Here is a 17757-nt window from a genome sequence, read left to right as displayed (position 1 = left end):
CTCATATTTCTGGAGTCATACGAGGGCTAGACAAAATAGGGCTAGATCATCGAGACTAGATAATTGGTGAACAACAGCGCAAAGTAAGGAAAGTCAAGGAATATGTCAGAAACGTTTAGAAATTCATCATACATCTGCAAAAAGCAGAACAAACCACAATTCAAGAAGTCTTCATACAGGCAGTGCGATATATATCTTTTTTTGTCCTCAACGCTCATTCTTTCTTTAAGGTGTGCGGAGGAGACCTCGATAATCTTCCTCGTGTTCGACCTGTGTGTTCTAGTAGACTGCGACGCCATAAAATACTCGTGCACAACAACATGCCCCACACACCTTCGTCAAGTACGATAACATGTTATTCTCCACCTACTGTACTCGTTTGTTCTTACATTCAATCACCAGCCGGACTGCCCAAAGAATCGGCATCACACTGTTACGGAAATGATTTATTCCTAATAGTTACGGTGTGTATGGACGGCACAAACACGCCAAAGCTGTACGGAGGTGGCGGATGTCCAGCCGGAGCGCTAACTCGATCCCCTCTTCCTTTTCTCTACCTCCGTAGCTCCTGCATGTACATGGTTGTAATTCATGGCGGGTAATATTTGCGTAACTGCACGATAAAGCTGATGTCAAGGCTACGGCACGGTGACACGCACTTAAAAACAGCGAGCAGTTGTTGCTTTAGGTACAGCAGTTTACTTGAATAAGAAACTTTAATCCACTTAGAAAAATGAACTTTTTGCCGCATCGTCTTAACAGTAGGGACTGTCTTCTGTTTACAGCTTTCATCGCTGTTTAAAGTTGCCGCAATATAGACTCAATTCTCGTCGGCTCCGGGAGGCCCCATGAATCGTGGCCTTCACGGGTACAAGCAATAGCATGAAGGTCAGGATAGACCTCTGTTTCGTGATGTGCCACCACAAGTACTTCTTTTTTGCGGCGTTTGTCCTTCTTATCATTCAGATGGTGTAAAGAGCGGCAGCGCCGGCGATCATAAAATCTCACAGACGTTCCTGCACGGACTTCCACGCCCATTTCTTCTCTTCTTTTTAATGCCACTCTCGAACCATACGAACTTCACTACAGTATCATCCAATTTTCTCCCTATATAAAAAGGCGCCAGGACAACAGCGGAATCAGCAGTTGGACCGTCAACAGCACAAGACACCATGGTGAGTATAACTTGTGAGATTCCTGCAAATGACTGCTGCATTATGCCGTAACGTTCCTGTATCGTGCTTATGAAGTGATCTGGCGTGTAATGTATATTCCCTGGATAATTCTTGAAGTGTTTTGTAGATATGCTTAAAAATGTTCTCAGTAAAGGGGCGTAGATTTTTTTTCGGCGAAACTCTGTTATCAACAGTCTAGATAACATTGCAACGCCGACAATTTTTGAATATCAACGACATCTTCCTCGGACGAGTATACCAACGAGAGAATACTCAACTAAACTATTTGTTGCAAGTGTTATTAACAGAGAAAGCCCGAGCGTCTGGTCTTGGTGGTTCTGCATTTCATTTTGTTTTTCTACGGGGGACCTATGTGAACGCGTATTCTTGTAATACTTCGCATACCAGCCTATGAAATAATAACACAACCTCGCCGTGAAACGCTTTTTTGGTAACTTGAGACATAAAAAGTAAGAGTTTTCCTGAAATGTAAACCTTCTTGAAGCGCGAAGTCCGAAAACTAGGATTAGACAAAGCTAAAGGGCGTACAAAGAAACTTATTTTTAAAGGGTAATTAACTCGACACTTCTGACAGTGTCGACAAAATGCACTGCAGGAAAGCCAGCTTTCCAATCAGAAGGCATGCGATGATGATGATGAGGAGCGCAAGGATGAGGATCAAACGCGAAGCTTTCTCCGGTGCAAACGCAAAATCCGCAGTAAAATCTGCCATAATTCAAATCAACAACAACGTTGAGCTAACCGAACAATCACATTTGTATTACCCAATCAGAAACGCATAAATAGAAATGCGTAACATCACATTCGGTTAGTTTAGCGTTGCAATAGCTTTGGACTTTCGCTGATTGGTTGTGGACTTTGCATTTGTATTAGTGAAATCTTCGCATTTCACCCATCTTTCTTTCGGCAAAGGGGCATTGCATTCTTTTTAGCGCGAAACACGTTTTCCATGCCTGATTCTACCAACCAAACCGCAACCTTAAAATTACTGCAAGAACAGTCAACCATAAAAGCACTGGGTGGTAAAAAATGCCTTTCCGATTACGTTCTGCTCCCCTTTCCCAAACACAAATTTTTATGCCTATCGAAACTTCTTACAAACCTTTTCCCATTATCGTCTGCAGATCCGCGCCTGCATTGTCCTGGCCCTGGCCACCAGCGCCCTCGCTGGCTACACCGGCTTCGGTGGTTACGGTCTCGGCTACGGCCTGGGCTACGGCCTTGGCTACGGCGGCCTTGGCTACGCCGGATACGGTCTCTCCCACTACGGGCTGGGCCACGGAGTCGGATACTCTGGTCTTGGCCTCGGCTACAGCTACACCCCACGCGTCGCCAAGTCTGTGTCCACCTACCACGCTGCTCCAGTCGCCACTTACGCCGCTGCCCCAGTCGCCACCTACGCTGTCGCTCCAGCTGTCACCCGCGTGGCCGCTTACCACGCCGCCCCAGTGGCCACCTACGCCGCTGCCCCAGTGGCCAGCTACGCTGCCGTCCACCACGCCCCAGCTGTTGCCAGCTACACCGCCGTCCACCACACCCCAGCCGTGGCCACCGTCGCCCACGCTGCCCCAGTCGTCGGTTCCTACGGTTTCGCCCACGCCGCCCCAGTCTACGGCTACGGTGTTGGCAACTACGGCTATGGTGCTGGCCACTACGGCTTCGGCTATGGCCTCGGATCCTACGGCCTGAACTACGGCTATGGCCTTGGCTCTCCCTTCGACTACACCACCCTCCTCCGCAAGAAGAAGTGTAAGTACACCTCACATGGTCCGAAATCAAGTATAGCATCGACTTTTTCAGAAAGATGTTTTGTGAATAATGCCTACTGAAAGGTTAGCCTCCTTTCTCTTTAGATGTTTTTTATTCTTGATGTTTGTTGTGGAGCAAAATGTAAGTCTTGGGTTACATTGAGAAACAGCATTTTTTTTTCTGATAGCAACTCCTTCTATCAGTTGTCAAATATATTCCTCTAAGAGTAAGTTCTGCATATTTAAGGGTTTCGTCTAAACAAAACTCGCCCCACTGACAAATCAGTTCAGCGGTAGCTTGAGGTCACAGTATCAGAAAAAATGGAGACAATATTCTGCACGATTTGTTGTTGAATGACCCTTCCCGTGAATATCAGAAGCACAGCATGTCTTGTGTACACTTAGTTTAAAATGATGTTTTGTGTCATGCGATTTTTTTTCTCTTTTCAGAAATTTATCAACGAGGAGCGACTGCATTCGCTTGCAACACCTAGGACACCGAACAAATTTCACGCACTTATTTTCGGTTTCATCACCGAAACAAATAATATGTAGCAATAAAATTTATTTAACACTTAAACGCCTTTTCGTTCTTCCGCACTCATCTAATATCAACCACTGCCATTGCTAACGAAACCAGCATAGGTGGAATTCATGCAGGGCTGCATAGGAACTAATTTTCTACTGGTTGTGGAGTCATCTCTCCATTTAATCAGCCCAGTGTGCCATCAAGCGTGTACTAGTAATTTCAAAATTGATAGATAGTGGGCATAGCAACAGAAGAGCGTTTGTTACAATAATGCTGATTACGGTTGGTAGGCCCTAAAATTGGGCAAGTTTGCATAGGTTTATCATCATTGCGCGATTCGGACAAGACAGGACTCGTCCTGTCATTCACATTCCTTACTTTTGTCCTCCCTGAGCTGCTACAATGAGCGGTTGGCAGTTTGTGTCTCCACATCATATATGCGCATTCCGACTGAGATAGCGTTTATTTTGTTAGCTGTACATATTTTTCTCTATAACAACAGCTGGTGCAGGCCTCCAGAGCAGCATTCAGAGTTCAATTGTTCGGAATAACGGAAACCGTCCGCATTCAATTCTATCTGTAAAAATGTGAGGTTTCAGCCTCGTCCGTTTATATTCGTTGAGAAAAACTTAGTGACACCATAGCGCAACCTTAAAAAAGGCTGTCCCTCACTTTAGATGTTCAGTAAAAGAATCTAATTAAGCTTGTAGCAATGCTAGTGCTTTTAAACTAAGGATTACGCTTCCGGAAAACTAAATTCAATTACTCGTTCACAATGTTCGTAGGGCTAACATGAACACATCAGTTCAATTATTTGCGGGGAAGATTAGCCTCTGTTCTTTTTATTTTAACGGACATGCACGCGTCAATAAATGGTGAATTCTACTATTGATTTGTTCTGACAAGCCGTTCCTGCTTGATGTCATTGAATCTGGCACAAACCACACACAATTGCATATCCTTCCACCCACCGATTTCTTCAATTTTGCACTTCTCAAAAACCTCGGGATTGACCACCTCCTGTTATGGGGAAATACAGGTGGCCTGTGCCAGCATTTGCACACATCGCCCGCATTTGCGAACACGAAATTGTCATTTTGCTAGACGTTTTCTGGCCCGGGAATGGCGCACACGCGTTTGCGGCTTGTTGCATGCTTGTAGCTGCTATCATGCCAGGTACTCATTAAACTAAAAATGTGCACAGACTGAACACACACACTCATGTGCACGCGTTCCCGTGAGCTGTTGGAACCAAAAAAAATGTGGCCGTGTACAGGGAACGGTCTTTGACAGAGCAATACTTCACCGTAGTTTCTCGTATTTGAGGCCTTTTTCAGCCAGGCAATCACTTGTTTCAAAGAACTTATTGCGTCGCACTAACAGCTGGGCACGTGACTGGAAGTGCCGGACGCAGCGAATACTACAGCACTAGTTTTCCCGGTAGAATTTAAAGTCTGTTTTAAAACAACCAAGCATGACTACTATTTACCGAGTGATGTAAGTCCTGTTCTTCAGCATGGTAATGGCAATAAAGTATGAAGCCAGCAGCCAGTATACTATATGTGCTTGCAGTGCATCCGGAGACCATTTAACAAAACTGGAAACAACATGAGAGCGATCCCATGGATCACTACAGGTGTTCAGCCTGGTCACATTTTCATTTTGGTTTCTGTGAATGGATATAGAGCTCCTTCGACATAGATGTAAGCAGAATTATATGCATGAGACAAATAGTGGGCTCTGCCAAACGTAATGCTTGTCTTGTCGGTCTAGATACTCAACTGAAAATCAACAGAGCACCCAAAATGAAAAATATTACGCAGACATGCCGGTAAGATGACTGAGGACGAGTGCTACTAGGTTGTTTTCGGATTGGAACTGTTCATTTTGTCACAAAAAGCTACGATTACAGGCACCGCACAGCAATTGGTGTTTTATAAGCTTGACACTTATTTCGTGCACAGATTGGCATCGCCCACGTATCGCCGGATACTACCGCTACTACGGCTCACTAGCAGAAGTACCCGACGATTCCTGGGCGGACCAGGATTGCGCAGAGTGTACACAGTAAACCGTACGACGTGCAATTTGACCTCAAATTCAAATTTGCTGGATGAGGTATTCTCCGCAACAAACACAGAAATGATTTGGTAGTCACTGCTAAGGGTTGCACATATACGAGCAAAGGAGCAGTTTTTTATGTAAACGGGCGTGCTCCATATTTAAAATTTGCGAACGAAAGCCCTTAGTTTTTTACAGTAAAACTCAATAGCATTACCCCCCCCCCCCTTAAAAAAAAACCTGACTCATCTACGGCGTTCGCAGACGAAAGTAGACGGAATACACTTTGCTGTACAACCAACATTCTCGTGAATGCTCTCAATCTAATTGGCACTTTGTTTCCTTTTTGTAAAAGCGCAATAAAGATCCTTTTATTGAGCACCTACACCCTAATTACAATGTACTACCGAAGTTTGAAACTGTGGCTTCAAAACTATCGGCTGCAGGTCGCTGTCCAATCTCGCCCGTGTTCACCTCGTTAAAGGCGCAATTTCAATTATCCTCTCTCGCCCATTCATTTCTTTGTTAGGATAAGTAATGAATTACTGTTTTATCAGAATTTTGTGCGCAGTTTAAGTAAAAAAAAAGTTGTACGTATGAAAGGGCTGGACACGTATGAAAAAAATCTTTAAAGGAGCCATGAAGACAAAATACAAGCTAGGTTAATTAGAAAGGCTGCTTTGTTCTGATAAAAATGATACCGATTTCATCGCAATTTTCCAAAAAATAACGGAGATATAAAAGAAAACGTGTGAAACTGTGGCGACTCGCTAGCCAGTTTCCTGCAACTTTTCTACGACGTCACAGAATCTTGTTTGGGTGATTGCCGGCGCCGAACTAATCGATCGCCAGGACACATAACTGGACGATTGTAGTGGGGCCGCTAGTTCCGTTTGATCGGATCCCTCGAATGATAACACACACCTAACCCACTGAAAATTACGTTTTTAGTGCTGGCCCATATGGCGTCACTCGCGCCAATAACACGTCACTGTGGCGCGAAATGTTAAAGTTCTTAAGTATTTCTTGCGTTTTTATCGGTTAAAAACTTCTTTCGTGGCCGGAATGAAGCTGAGTGAGGTACTGAAGCCTAACTCTATAAAGTTAAACAAAGTTGTATTTTCTCTTCATAAACCCTTTAAAAACTCGTAATTCACCCCAGATCCTGTTTCGCCCCTGTGGCGATTGGTCAAGCGTAAATCCTGTAAAACTGCTTTTAAAAAGTTTGACGAATGATTTACATCAGCAAAAAGCATTTAGATACCTGAATGGTACTAGGATGTACTAAGCCACTTTTGGAGAAAAATAACGTTGAGTCCTTTTTGTTGCTTCAGGAGCGTGCTTTATCAAAAAATCCAAGCATATTGTGCTCCCACAGCATTACAAGATTGTACTCCGTGATTTTCAAGCACTCATATTCAGTACATTGGCTTGGTTGATATCACTTGTTAGGCTTTTAGGTGCGGAGTACCGTAGGACCGCACAATCTCCGTCCGCGGCCGTGCGCATAGCATTTACAATCGCACAAAATCACACGGGCACATGCAGGATTCGAGCCTGTGTTTAATGGACCAGACAGAGTTAATGTCAATCGTCGTACCCATTGGGCTAAGACCGTGAGTTAGTACCAGAGAATCAAACGGCTTACTCCTTAGCCTGTAACGGTACGGAATACCTTAGGACCTCCCAATGTCCGTCCGCGTGCATCCGTGCGCTTACCATCATCAAGCGAAAATCAAGCGAAATTAGATTTGAGCCATGAGTTCAGTTTTATTTAGGAAATAATCAAGGTGCAACTCACGGCTCAAATCCAATGGCGGCAGGGGTGCAAATCGGATGTCCATCGGGGCGCAACATGGATGTCATTTCGAATCCCCGTACTCCGCACCTTCGCAATGATTCACGGAGTGGTGATTCTGCAATTTGTTCTCGGTTATGGCGTAAATTTAAAGAAATTTCTCTCGAACTTTTAACGACGCCCTGGGGCGAAACCCTTAAATATGGTTTTTCTCATAGGCATGAGTAATGTTTATCGCCAAAAACAATTCGATGTACATTTCAATGGTACGAACATGCCCTATGAATTTCTGAAAACACCTAATTTACTCCCAAACACGTATTTACGCTATAGGTATTGGTTGCGTTGTCCACAGGACGTTGGGGCGACACCCTCAAAGTACTTTTTTAGAATTTTTAAATGGCCTGTTGTGTCAGAAACATTCAGTTGTATATCTACGCGAACGAGCGAGATGAATGAAAATTTGCGAAAAATCTTTATTTTCTTTCCTTTGCACGCATCATGCACGCAATAATGCACGCATCAGTTCATTTCTAGAGCTGGTGCCCACACAAAAAGAGACGGGATAACGTGAACAAAAAAGTAAGAAAATGGAAAAATATACAGCCAAACAATAAAAAAGTATACAAAGCTTAAAGATTCCAAATAGGGCCGCCCCCTACACCACTGACTAATGCATCGTTTATTTTTTTTTACCCAGTGAAAGAGCAAATTCGCTGATCGCAGTGGTGAGACAGACATCAAAGTCATATACATTGTTGACCTGTCGCTGCCAAACAGAAATACAATCGCCAGTCATTTTTTAAGTGCAATGCACTTCTTAAGCGACCCTGAACCTGCGTCCACCGGCGATGTCCGCGCACGTGGAGATGGGCGCGCGCTGCCTGGCCGCTGACATGGCACATACCCACGTGGGGGATTGGCCAAGAATCGGGCGTGAGATGAGCTAATGCACCCGCTTAAAGGAGTACTGACACGAAATTTCAAAGCTGAGATCCGCTCTAGCAATCAAGTACAACGACAACACAAATAGGTGTCTGTGAATAAATGCATCTTTCTTTCTTTGTAGTTGTGTGTGTGTGTGCGATCTCTCTTTCGCGAACATTACCGAACCGCGCAAATTCAACTCGTGCATTCGCACTTTAACATTCTTCCCCTCGGGGAAATGCGGGGAATTTTGCTGATAAGCGAAGTTCCTGCTCTCATCTCTTTGTTTCCATCTAAGCTGGAGTTCCTCCTGTGTAGTCCTTTTGTTAAACCTGATAAGGTTTAAAAATAGGACAAGAATATAATAGTGGACACTTATTCGCACGCTACGGCGTAGTAGGCATCGCTGCAAGAAAAAAATCACTTTATATAAGTTGCGAAAATTGCCGGCCTTTTGACACGCCTGTTTTGGTTTAAACGGGTAATAGATCCACCGAGTGATACATTTAATTTCCGGCAGTACCGTCAGCGTTCAAGGCAGGTGAAGGCATTGACGTGCGCAAGTAACGGCAGCAAGGTCGGGTTGTATGCCCGTTACCTGATGTGCGGCGTCAAACATTGCTTTCTACGGTGCTTGGCTGCTCTTTTGGCATTCAGGCAGTGTACAGGGCACTCGCGCCGTCATCATAAAGTTCCTAGTTGTCCAACCACACGTTTGAGTAAACACCCATTTTTTCTTATCTTGCATCTCTCTTTCGATGCCTAGGACCTTCATCTGGTGTCATTGACACCTGGCCCTGTATAAAAAGCCCCCACAACCGCAGCCCGATCCGCAGTTGGATTTTCACCAGCTTAAAGACACCATGGTGAGCACATCTTGTACGATTCTAGCACGTTACAGCAATATCTGCGTGCGGCGTGAAGACCACATGTTTGCTGTAGCGATGTCATTCTCTAGTACGTATTCTCAGAACGATTCCAGAGCGAACATGCGGACATCTGGGCATACACTGAGAACGTATTGAAAGTGGCCTGCATTTTTTATATTCTTTGCATATGTTTTTTTCTTCCAGTCATCTGTACTCTTTTAATAAGATTACAGTATGGGAAAGCCAGTATCTTACGTAATTGTGGCTGTGCGAGGCCTGATATTTCAGGGTTTGACCCTGTTCTCCGTTCCAAACCTGATTTACTTTGGCAACAAAGTGTGCGCGATGCAGCGCCTATAGTCACGTACTGGTTAAATTGAGTGACCGGAGGTGCGCGCGCAATTTATTATTCCGAATTTTTTAAATATGAAAGAGTCCACAAAAACCATTGCGCACAGCTATGTTTATTCAAAAAAAAGGATTGCCACCACTCTGTTTACAGTGGTTAAAGAAGCGGTCGTGTTAACGTTAATTTTGTTTCAGTTCTGAACCTTTTTACTACTTACCGGGGCGTAGTTGTCTTCTTATTGTGACTTGATAAGATATTCCTTTCAAAAACATAAAGCACGGAACAACCTTTTCAGGATAAAGCACTGACGAGTAAGTTTGAACTGCATTGTCTAAATTTAGATCAATTGAATAATCGAGCACACGCTTCCCCATCTTCCTCCGCAGATCCGCGCCTGCGTTGTTCTGGCTCTTGCTGCCAGCGCCTTGGCCGGCTACACAGGATTCGGTGGTTACAGTCCCGGCTACAACCTTGCTTGTTGTCCCTATGGCTACGCCCGCTTTGGTCTTTCTCATTATGTGCTTCCCCATGGCGTCGACTACCCTGGCCTGGGCCTCGGATATGGCTACGCCCCAGGTGTCGCTAATACTGTGTCCACCTACCACGCTGCTCCAGCCGTGACCACCGTGGCTCACGCTGCTCCAGTCACCAGCTACGCTGCCGTCCACCCTACCCCCGCCGTTGCCGCCACCACCATTGCCCACACGCCAGCTGTGGCCACCGTTGCCCACGCCGCCCCAGACTACGGCTACGGCTATGGTGTTGGCCACTACGGTTTCGGCCACGGTCTCGGCGCCTATGGCCTCAACTACGCCTACGGCCTCGGCTCTCCATTCGACTACTCCAACCTTCTCCGCAAGAAGTGTAAGTACTTCCCATATTTCCGTAATGAAACGTCAACAAAAGTGCAAGTAGACAGGGATGCGAACTTTATTGGCTCCAGTGTTAGAATAGCTACAAAAGTATTTCCTGCAAGAGGGATGCACCATTTTGTTTACGTTCATTTTTAATATTTCTGTACTTTATGTTTTACGAAATGTACTGATCGGTGTGGAAAGTTTTTTGTTGTAGGTGTCTACCTTCTGGAAAAAATGCGCGTGTATGTCGCCGAAAAGTATGACTTGTGTGAGCGTTGTAGTCGGTAAGTTACTCGAAGGGATGCCCGGCACCTCATGTAAATGCTTCAAGCGAAAAATGCTATCGGAGACTTCAGTTTTAGCTACCGAGCTGTTTACGAGGTCGCGTTTCAAAAGGTAGAATATAACCCTTGAATGTTGTTTTCTCTTTTCAGAACTTTCTCAGAAGGTGGAAACCGTCATGTACAAAGCGTACGACATCAAATAAACGTGAAAGTCGCCTCATCTGTTGCTACATAACACATTTTGTAAAAATACCTTACAAAACTCCTCACTTCAGATTCATGTTCTCTGCTCCCAGTTGCTTCAGTTCGAAAAAGTCAACAAAGTTCAAGATAGTTAGAGTGGGTAAAGCTGATATATTCCATCACTATAACCCTAACCTCAAGCATTTTTTACAAGTATGAAACGAATTATTCCGGCATTTCACTAAAAAATGGCTGCGGTTACACCCTACCCCTCTACCCACCTTGTAGCATCTGCTGCACGCCCCACCTTACAAAAATGCAACTCACTGAAATTATATTGATGTATAATTAATAAGTTCGTGAACCCGCGCATTTACCGGCTCGTACGGAGAATATTTTTAGTTGCAGAAGTGTGCGATTACCGCTCCGTAGAAAGAGAAGGCGGGGAAGCATTGGTGTCATCATGCCTCTTATAAGGGATGTGAAAAGCATCCCGCTACCTTTAACGAATAAATCTGCTAAAATTTTGAAAAAACACCGCTGCTCTTCAGCCATGCGGTTGTGCTTTCTAAGTACCCCTGAAACACATCAACCTTTTTGTTTGCGCATATGGCCTCACTTGACATCCCGTAAAACGTTTGGGGTCGAATTAAGTCCTTGCTCATCCGATCCAAATGACGCCCCGTGCCTCAGTCACCATGAGTCTCTGTTATTTTAACATAAAAAGACACTCTTCGAAAGCTGCCCTAGCAAGGTGGACAATAACCGCATAGGACGGTAAATCACCCGATTGCACGTCTGGTCGTCTTGGCCCTAGTTAAGGAAGCAAAGCAATTGCTAAAACAGAGCGGCGCCCTTACATTGATTGCAAGTTGAGCAGGTTCTACTTTATTTTATTCCGGTCTGCGAGTGAGAACCAGTGCCATTCACGTTTTCATAAGCCCTGTTACTGTTGTCTATGTACGCAAGCCTCATCTGGATTTGGTCATATGTACGTGCCTTGGCGAGCACATGTCGGGTTCCGTAACTTCTGCGCCCATCATTTTGGCTGCACACACCGTTTCTGGTCCTTTCCATGTCAGGACCTACAAACTCGCTGTAGTGCAGACTGAAAATGAACAGATTGGCATTAACTCAAGGTGCGATTTCAGCACACTGTGCACGCGATTAAATGCAGGTGCTCATTACTAGCGGAATGCTTCAATCACCTTCCCGTATTTAAAATCGCTGGGAGATAAACAGCCACATCTTCCACCCTGCATGCCCCAGAGAATCACTCCAAACGCATGGCCCACCACACGCCACCTCCATCACCGTCCACAGTCGCCATAACTAACTACACTGGCTTGTCCTTGTGCCTGCTAAAATATCTTCAGAGATGATACGCACTGAGCGTTCCTTTCACGGTCGAATAAATTGATGTTCAATACACAACACTATAACGAACCATGCAGCCATTTGCCACGACACTCGTTCTGCTTTCATTTAATATGAAATCCCATTCGTGTACAGCGGTTAACAAATTTGTCAGGGGCGAATAGGCTCGGTGTAAACGCAAGTAGTTCAAAAATGGCACAAGATTTACAGTCGAGTGTCATGCAGGTCCTCCGGACGAGGTTTCCATTGAGTTTCGCGCGTGATGATAAAAATGACAGGCGTTATATTGTATTTGGAGATAAAAAGTCAGACATCCACATTGTTGTGCGGGTGAGTTTCGCGCGTGATGATAAAAATGACAGGCGTTATATTATATTTGGAGATAAAAAGTCAGACATCCACATTGTTGTGCTGGCTGCTTAGAATGTCAGTCAAAAATGACAACACGACAACCTACGGAATGAAACAAGAATGTCAGAAACATGGCTATCACAAAAGGGCAGGAAAAAGGGGAAGTCACTACATCGTCTCCACTCAAAAACCTTTTAGGAAGCTAAAACTGAACTAATTCAAAACACCGCACAGTGCCTGCTGCAACGGCAGCTGAAGGGTTTTACATTCGAAGCCTTCTGGCAGGCCGCAACCTTCGCATGGACTAATGCTCACGGCACGCACGTGAAAAAATACGCGTCTATGTACATTACCCCCTGAACACTGAAATCCGGACGCCGCCAAGATGTTACCTGGCCGTCTGTGTCCCGCACACTTGTGACACCGATGTGCACGTAGGGGCGAACCATGACTGATTTTTCTCCTCCACGATCAGTACGCGTGTAGCCAACAGCGTAACTCCCGACCGGGAGTGTCGGCCTTCTTCCTCTGAACCGACAAAAAACAAAAATACGAAATAGTGTCGAGATTAAAACACGTCCCTTAACTTTGCGCACACACAGGTGTTCAGACGTGGTAAAAATACTAAGTACACACGCACACGCGTGCACGCACGCACCCGCGCACGCATGCAGCCCATTCCCCCCGGAATACCAGCTAATATCTTTGTGACCCCATGCTGCAGGAACTTGCGTACGAATGTGTGCGTGTATGCGCACATGCTTGTGCACACAAACACACGCACACACACGCCCGCACTCCCGGTATGCTGAATATAAAAAGCGAGAAATTGGTTCCACAGAACATGTACTCTATTGCTCCTGTGAGTATAAGACTGCGCTTTTCTTGATGTCAGACCAGGCAAAGTTGCGGACACGAACACACCCATACATATTTCTGCTTCTGCTGGCGACATCTAAAGTTAAAACTTCAATTTCTGCATGCGCGTGATGTTTCCTTCTTGCAAAAATGCAATTCGTTGATAGGGTACCGCTAATTGTTACAGCTCTGGTGCTTCTATATATGGAAAGAAAAGAGCAACGACGAAGTAACTTGCGTTACCTTCTCCGTAACGGTAACAGGCAACATGCCACATTCTTTCAGTGTGATAACCTGGGGTCTTTAACGTTCCTTCCACTTGAAGGTAACAAGTAACGCGTTTGGTTACCCTTTTCAGTAACACCCACAATGCTGCAAATCAGTACCTAAACATCAGTTGGATTACCAGTCATTGGCCTCATCGTAAATAAACTGATTCTGTATGGCACGTCACTTAGTGGTTCACTTTCGCGATAATTCCTAGCCCCTGCCAATTGCATGCCAGCTTCATGAGGCAGCCGTTATCCAGTAGGCAATAGTGAGCCACTCCCTTATTTTCTAGAGGGGATTGTTAAAAACAAAGGCCTAAATAATATTTCGCGTGGTTTCGTCGCCTACAGTGTTTTTTTTTAGTTGACGACACGGACGCTAACAAAGCTCCCACATAATGCCAAGTCAGTTACACTAGAAAGAGCTACCGCAAAAAAAGCGGTGCTCATAGGTGGGATAAAAGTGAAGAAGCCAAATCAGAGCCCAGAAACCTGGCAGTCTGTGTTATCTATGGTTGAGCTAAAAAATGGTAGTGTTCTGAATACGACCTACGTCATTTGCGCCATTACTTTGTATTGAAATTCTACGCCGCACTCTAGCAACAAACATCTTCAAAATAACTTCGAGTTGGAGCGAAAGAGCAAGGTGTAGTCAAAGGGAAGCCAATTTTGTTGCCGTAGCTGAGGCCACTTTCGTTGCCATATACATATACAGGATGCCATGGAGGGCAATTGCCGTGGTGATCGCACCTGTTGATTGATTGTAGGGTTTAACGCGCCGACGCAACGCAGGCGATGAGGCGCGCCGTAGTGGAGGGCTCCGGATTAATTTTGACCACCTGGGGATCTTTATCGTGCGCCGAAATCTCGTACACACGGGCGTTTTTGCTTTTCGCCTCCATCAGAAAAGCGGCCGCCGCGGCCGGGAATCGAACCCACGACCTCGTGCTCAGCAGCGCATGATCGCACCTGTTGTCGCAGGGAGTTGCAGCATAAGCGGTGGCAGCGGCCTATATGTGGGCAGTGAACGGTGGTCATGACGGCAGCAGAGTGTAGGATAGACGGATTACGCAGCAGCTGTAGTACATGTGCGGCTGAGACGACAGAATTGGCCTGTACACGGTTGGAAACACTGTAACCACTGCAGCAAAAATCACTGTTGCCATGGCCGAACCAAGAGTATTAGCCAAAGCCATGTTTAGCAGACGGGCTGAAAGTGAAGTTTTTATGGTTTGTGATAGATGCTTGGTGTGAACTTTCGAGTTTTGTTATTTTTCTCGCAATGTCAGCCCAAGTAACAAGGAAGATACACCTGTTCCTAGAACCAGTTTACTTGCGTGATGATTAAAATTCGAATTTTAACACAGTAGCTGTTAGCAAATCGTATTTTTTGTGCCCGCAGTTAAAAATACCAAGAAACTGCAGAGGGCGCGCATGTGAGCACGCCCTCTGCAGGCGACTCCCCGACATTTACCAAAACCAAGAAAATGCGTAGCGCTCGTGTGTGCGTGCCTCGTAACGACCGCCCAGCGTCCCCTGCGCACGTTTGTCAAGCCAAGCATACCCACTTAAGGAGATTGGCTAAATGAATGAATATACGATTTTATTTAAAAATAGGCCTGAGGCCCTGGGGGGTTATTGGAAGATGAGCGAAGATGGGAAGATGGGAGTCAAAAACTTCAATTAAAGTCTTACGTACCCTATTAAACACAACTTTTCCGTTTGTAGGCCCTACTCGGGCTGTCAGACCGCTCTACACTGCTTTGTAAAGACCACTGGCAAGTGAATAAATTCCTACGCGTTCCAGAAGAGTAGCATCGGAGCGCAGGTGCTCCAGGTGCTGCATATTCGTACGCGTGGTGGTGGGCTACCAGCTGTTCTCGGCCACTTTCGAACACCTGACAAGACCATATTAGGTGAAACAGGTTTAGTGGGGTATTAGCAGCACCGCATAAATTGCACGTAGGTGCGGATGAAAGAGATGTGCTGCCGTGGTACTATTTGCGAACAATGTCCGGAGTGTAGGACGCGTCCGCGCATGCCTTGTTAACAAAGATTTCGCCCTGCTTAGAGAGGGATATCGAAGCAGGGAGAAAACCTGGGGGGCAGCTTCTTGGCGAAAAAAAAATTCCAGCCGTTCACCATAATCGTGACCACACTTGCTCGGAACGAAAAAGACTGCAGCGTTTGCCTTAATCGTGGCAACACTTGCTCGGAACGAGAAAGACGCGTCATATTGTACACCCCTTCCAAGGTGAGGTGCAATGATTATCACGTATACTTCGAGAAATGAAAGAATCTCACTCTTATGGATACAAAGATGGAGTAAAGGTCGTTGCGGAAGCGAAGAGGAAGGAAATCGGCGGCAATCGTGGACCTAAACTTTTGTTGTGGTCGTGGAGGGTGCGTACAGCTTGACTACCACCAATTTTTTCTCATTAGTGTGAGCTTCCTTTATTTTTTACTCCTGCAGCCAAAACCTGTGAAGCTGAAAAAATAGGGAAAAACCCCGCAAGTTCTGCCGACGCCCTTATTAAATTCACATGGTCGGTTTCTACGTTTTGGTGCAAATACTTTTTCTACGAAGGTTTATGACACTGGCATAAAATCGCAGTTTTTCGTTTATTGTAAACGTCGCGACCCTCTAGTCAACAAAAAGTTCGTGTCGTGTAGCCTAATATAAACATAATTTAGTTTGATTTCGCTCGCATGCTTTGACCAATCATATTTAAAAAGTTATGGAAACAACATTATTATTATTAGTGCCAATTAAAGCAATAAATGTTTCATTAAAGAAAAACAGGAGTCTACAAGTGGTGCCTGGATGGGAGAAACAGTCGCAAATAAAGTGCGCCTCCCCTGGCCTGGCACAGTGGCCCAACAGCGGGTATTACTCACGGCGCACAACCCTAAGCAGCATTCAGTGTTGTTTAATTTGCTTTATCATTCAACAGTCGTAAGAAGTGCTTATTGTTGGATGGAGAAGTGTGATACGCTGGCCACTGCTCTCCGCATGAAAGACACGTCAGCACACCCAACCACCCCTCGTCCTGAAGCCACAGCTAACCTGCTGATTCAGCCCCTTCTGCTTCGTCTACGAACCTGATCTCGACTAGCGATTAGCCTGAGACCTTCTTGGGCGACGCATCCTCGATGGCAAGCAAAAACGAAGGCGCTGTCTCGTTCCAGATCGCGGCACCTGTCCCGTTCAACTTCCCCTCACCGCCATACTGTCCCCAATAAAAAAGACGTTTTCTCCGCTACCGTGCTGCTTCAGGGCTACCTTCAGGGCTACTGGTCTACCTCATGGGACCCCAGACAGAATATATTTTTAATACATTCAAGTTGAACCCTAATGAGCAGAAAACTTCAACGTTGTGCTAAAGGGCTTCGAGGGCTACTTAATACCTCCCCGAAACATCATCTACGACCGGGCAAAATTCAACACCCGAGTCCAGATGGATGGTGAGTCCGTGGAAGATTTCGCCGCAGCCTTGCACGCACTAGCAGAGTCCTGTAACTATGGGAAGCTCCGCGAAGAGCTAATCCACGACAGACTAGTCGTGGACCTCAAGAATCAAAAACTGTCGCAAACTATGCAGCTTAACCCCAGCTTAGACCTCATGAAGGCTTTAACCACCGCTCGTCAGAATGAGGCAGTGCAACAGCAGCAGGCAGAACTCCTTTCCGCCACACCACAGGAAACAGTCAACCTCGATACACTAAAAATACGACAGAGTAGACCCGCTAAAGACCACGCTGCAACGCTACCTCCAACCACACACCACACGAGAGACTCCAAGAAAATTCCCCGCATTTCCCCGAGGGGAAGAATGTGAAAGTGCGAATGCACGAGTTGAATTTGCGCGGTTCGGTAATGTTCGCGAAAGAGAGATCACACACACACACACAACTACAAAGAAAGAAAGATGCATTTATTCACAGACACCTATTTGTGTTGTCGTTGTACTTGATTGCTAGAGCGGATCTCAGCTTTGAAATTTCGTGTCAGTACTCCTTTAAGCAGGTGCATTAGCCCTTCTCACGCCCGATTCTTGGCCAATCCCCCACGTGGGTATGTGCCATGTCAGCGGCCAGGCA

At 45.6% G+C, this 17757-nt stretch overlaps 2 protein-coding genes across 2 annotated transcripts; both read left to right on the top strand.

Moving 5' to 3' along the window:
* Positions 1-1036: 1036 nt before the first annotated feature.
* Positions 1037-3524, top strand: LOC144147043 (uncharacterized). The gene is made up of 3 exons (XM_077679071.1): positions 1037-1175; positions 2321-2945; positions 3395-3524. Coding segments are annotated over exons 1-3 (630 nt in total). The 5' UTR covers positions 1037-1172; the 3' UTR covers positions 3397-3524.
* A 5581-nt stretch (positions 3525-9105) lies between these two features.
* LOC144146545 (uncharacterized) lies at positions 9106-10821 on the top strand. Its single transcript, XM_077678488.1, has 3 exons — positions 9106-9125; positions 9864-10362; positions 10769-10821. Exons 1-3 carry the CDS (start codon positions 9123-9125, stop codon positions 10819-10821), a joined length of 555 nt encoding a protein of 184 aa, XP_077534614.1. The 5' UTR covers positions 9106-9122.
* The last annotated feature ends 6936 nt before the right edge of the window (positions 10822-17757 follow it).

This window comes from Haemaphysalis longicornis, unplaced genomic scaffold, assembly GCF_048455015.1.
Source record: "Haemaphysalis longicornis isolate Haplotype H1 unplaced genomic scaffold, Haemaphysalis longicornis Haplotype H1 scaffold_7, whole genome shotgun sequence".
Taxonomy (NCBI): domain Eukaryota; kingdom Metazoa; phylum Arthropoda; class Arachnida; order Ixodida; family Ixodidae; genus Haemaphysalis; species Haemaphysalis longicornis.
This window is presented reverse-complemented; position numbering and strand designations above follow the sequence as displayed.